This window comes from Cebus imitator, unplaced genomic scaffold (assembly GCF_001604975.1).
Source record: "Cebus imitator isolate Cc_AM_T3 unplaced genomic scaffold, Cebus_imitator-1.0 Scaffold87, whole genome shotgun sequence".
Classification (NCBI taxonomy): Eukaryota; Metazoa; Chordata; class Mammalia; order Primates; family Cebidae; genus Cebus; species Cebus imitator.
The window spans coordinates 2,153,471-2,156,026 of NW_016107402.1; the positions used below are offsets into that span (position 1 = coordinate 2,153,471).

General features: G+C 51.3%; 1 protein-coding gene across 3 annotated transcripts in view; it reads right to left on the minus strand.

Annotated features, from left to right (window-relative positions):
• The window catches only part of STPG1 (sperm tail PG-rich repeat containing 1), a 58,092-nt gene that overhangs the window by 14,307 nt on the left and 41,229 nt on the right, over positions 1–2,556 (minus strand). For all 3 annotated transcript variants that reach the window (XM_017534569.2, XM_017534568.2, XM_037740656.1), the window contains one exon: positions 1,985–2,093. In XM_017534569.2, the coding sequence (XP_017390058.1) occupies positions 1,985–2,093 (109 nt within the window). The remainder of the gene's footprint in view (positions 1–1,984; positions 2,094–2,556) is intronic.

A 2,556-nucleotide genomic window follows, 5' to 3' on the forward strand; every position in this document is an offset into this window, starting at 1 on the left:
TTCTACTAAAAAGCTTATAGCAACACTTGAATTACAAAATATGGAAAATTATGAAAGGTAAAAGCAAGGAATAGAAGGCATTTATGCTGCCACTACCAGAGGGGGCCAACTGCCAGGAAGCGGGGTTGGGGGTGAGCTGAAGGTACCAGGTATTGAACTAGATGGGCCTGGATTGAAATCAAGCAGTGGGGCCGGGCTGGTAGCTCACGCCTGTAATCCTAGTACTCTGGGAGGACGAGGCGGATGGATCACTTGAGGTCAGGAGTTTGAGACAAGCCTGGCCAACATGGTGAAACCCTGTTTCTATTAAAAATACAAAAATTAGCTGGACGTGGCGGTGCATGCCTGTAATCCCAGCTACTTGGGAGGCTGAGGCAGGAGAATCACTTGAACCCAGGGGACGGGGGCGGAGGTTGCAGGGAGCCGAGATCATGCCACTGCACTCTGGCCTGGGACAACAGAGCAAGACTCCATCTCCAAAAAACAAAACAAAAACGAAAACAAAAAGAAATCCAGCTGTGGGACACTGGGCCCATCACCTGCTTTCCTGTCACCTTTGTCTGTGAAGTAGGGATAAAATAAGAATTGCTCACACTTTCTGAGCACATGATTTTGTGGCAAGTACCTGCTCCATGGGGCTTTGGAGGATTCAATGAGATCATGAATGTAAGGCCCCTGGCACCCATGGTGAGCTTAGCAGATGCTAGTACCCACCATTCCCCTCCTGTTCTGTGTTATAAGGGGCCGGGAGCTTCTCAGGATCCCCCCCAATGAGGGAACAGGCACATATGGTGGACTGTGGAGGTGCCGGCATCTCAGGGCTCACTGACAGGGACTCTGGCCAAACCCCAGGGATGCCGGCTTTGTTCTTCTGTACAAACAGACAAGGCGGGGTTTTGCCCGTGGATGATGCAAGGCAGGGGAGCTTGAACTGGGGCTGAGCCTCCTAATTAGTGCTGGTTTTGTTATTCAGTTTCAGATTGATCTTTTCAACTTTAATCTGGATTTGCTGAAATCTGACATGCACTACAATTTTATCCACACCCCTGTGCAAGGGGCGTGATTGCAGAAGCAACCTTCCCTGCTGCTCCTCCCGATTCTGGAGCCCAAGGCTTCTGGGACAGCTCTGGTGCCCAAGGCTCCTGGGGGTGGGGCATGGTCTGTGGGGCCTATTTGGGGTAATCTAACATAATGAGCACTCCAGGCCTGGAGGTCAGAGAGCACAGGAGAAGCACAACAGCTTTCCCCAAGCCCAGCAGGGGAAACACTTGCAGGAAAGCTCTTGTGTACTCCTGAATCTTGGGGGTTCCAAAAGGGGCAATGAAATGAGGGGGGAAATGGGCTCCTTAGTGAGACACCTCTGGGCTTGTGCCTGCCATTTACCGGCTGTGTGACACTGGGCAAGTCATTTTAACTCTCTGAGCCTCCATTTCCTCATCTGAAAAACAAGGATACGTGAAAACCTACGACGACAGACCTGCAAGACTGCATGGAAACCACTCAACGTGGTGGGGGGGTGCTCCGGAAACAGACCTGCCTCGTCTGTTTTATGACTAGATGATGAAGTCACCTCTAGCACAGGAGAAAAGGAATGTGGCAGCTGAGTGTTGAAGGAACAGGATGTATGGTCATACCCTGTATCTCCCACCCCTCCCCGGTGGCCTCTGATGGCACCTGGGCTATAGGAATGTGTATACTTCTGAGGTGAGAAGCCACTTCTCCACTTGGCTGCCCAGGGCTGGTATGCCAGGTCACAAAGGGGAGGCCAGGAAGCTGCTTTGGAGGTGCATTTCCAGAGCCAGCCATTGTGCTCCTGGTGGGGAGGCTGGCCGTCTCCTCACCTCTCCTCCTGTTCAGTGCCTCCTCCTCCTCCCACCCAAACACTAAATCCCTCCAAAGACTCCCTATGAAGAAGTAGGTCCCCGGCAAATCAAATCTTGGACATGAACCCTTGGGTCAAGGTCAGCGCAAAGCAGCTGCTTACCTGGGGGAGGTCCTTTACCAGCAAAAGCGAGAGATCCTCTTTGGGTTTTTGACATAAACCCGGCTCGGGCACAGACGTTGTTTCTCTGCTTGCAGCAAGAGACGGAGGCCTAGAGGGAGAAAACCCGCCCAATGCGCTCAGTGCCTTTCCTTTCTTTGTCTTTGTCATCGTGCCTGGACAAGTGGCAAATCTAGATTTAAAAAATCAAACTGAAACCTGTCCTTCTCAGCAAATGAACAGATATGAGCTGTAAAGGTCACACTGACTGTGGTTTCACCGTCATCCCAGCTCAAGTGATCTATGAGTTTGTGATCCCCAGAAAATGCTGGTCACTCAACAAGGAACAGGACACAAAGCTAGCTGCAGGCCAGCTTCCAGGCTCCCTTCTGCTGAGGACAGGCTGTGTGGCCCTGCATCAGTCCTGTAACCTCTCTGAAACTGAGTTTCCTCATCTGTAAAATGGATTGGATAGTCAGCTCCTCTTGCTGTGGAGTCCTGCCAGGGAGTCGGGGTGGCCCAACAGAGATTACCTCTGGGAAAGCGTTTTTTTCTTTTTAAAGTATGTAATGCTA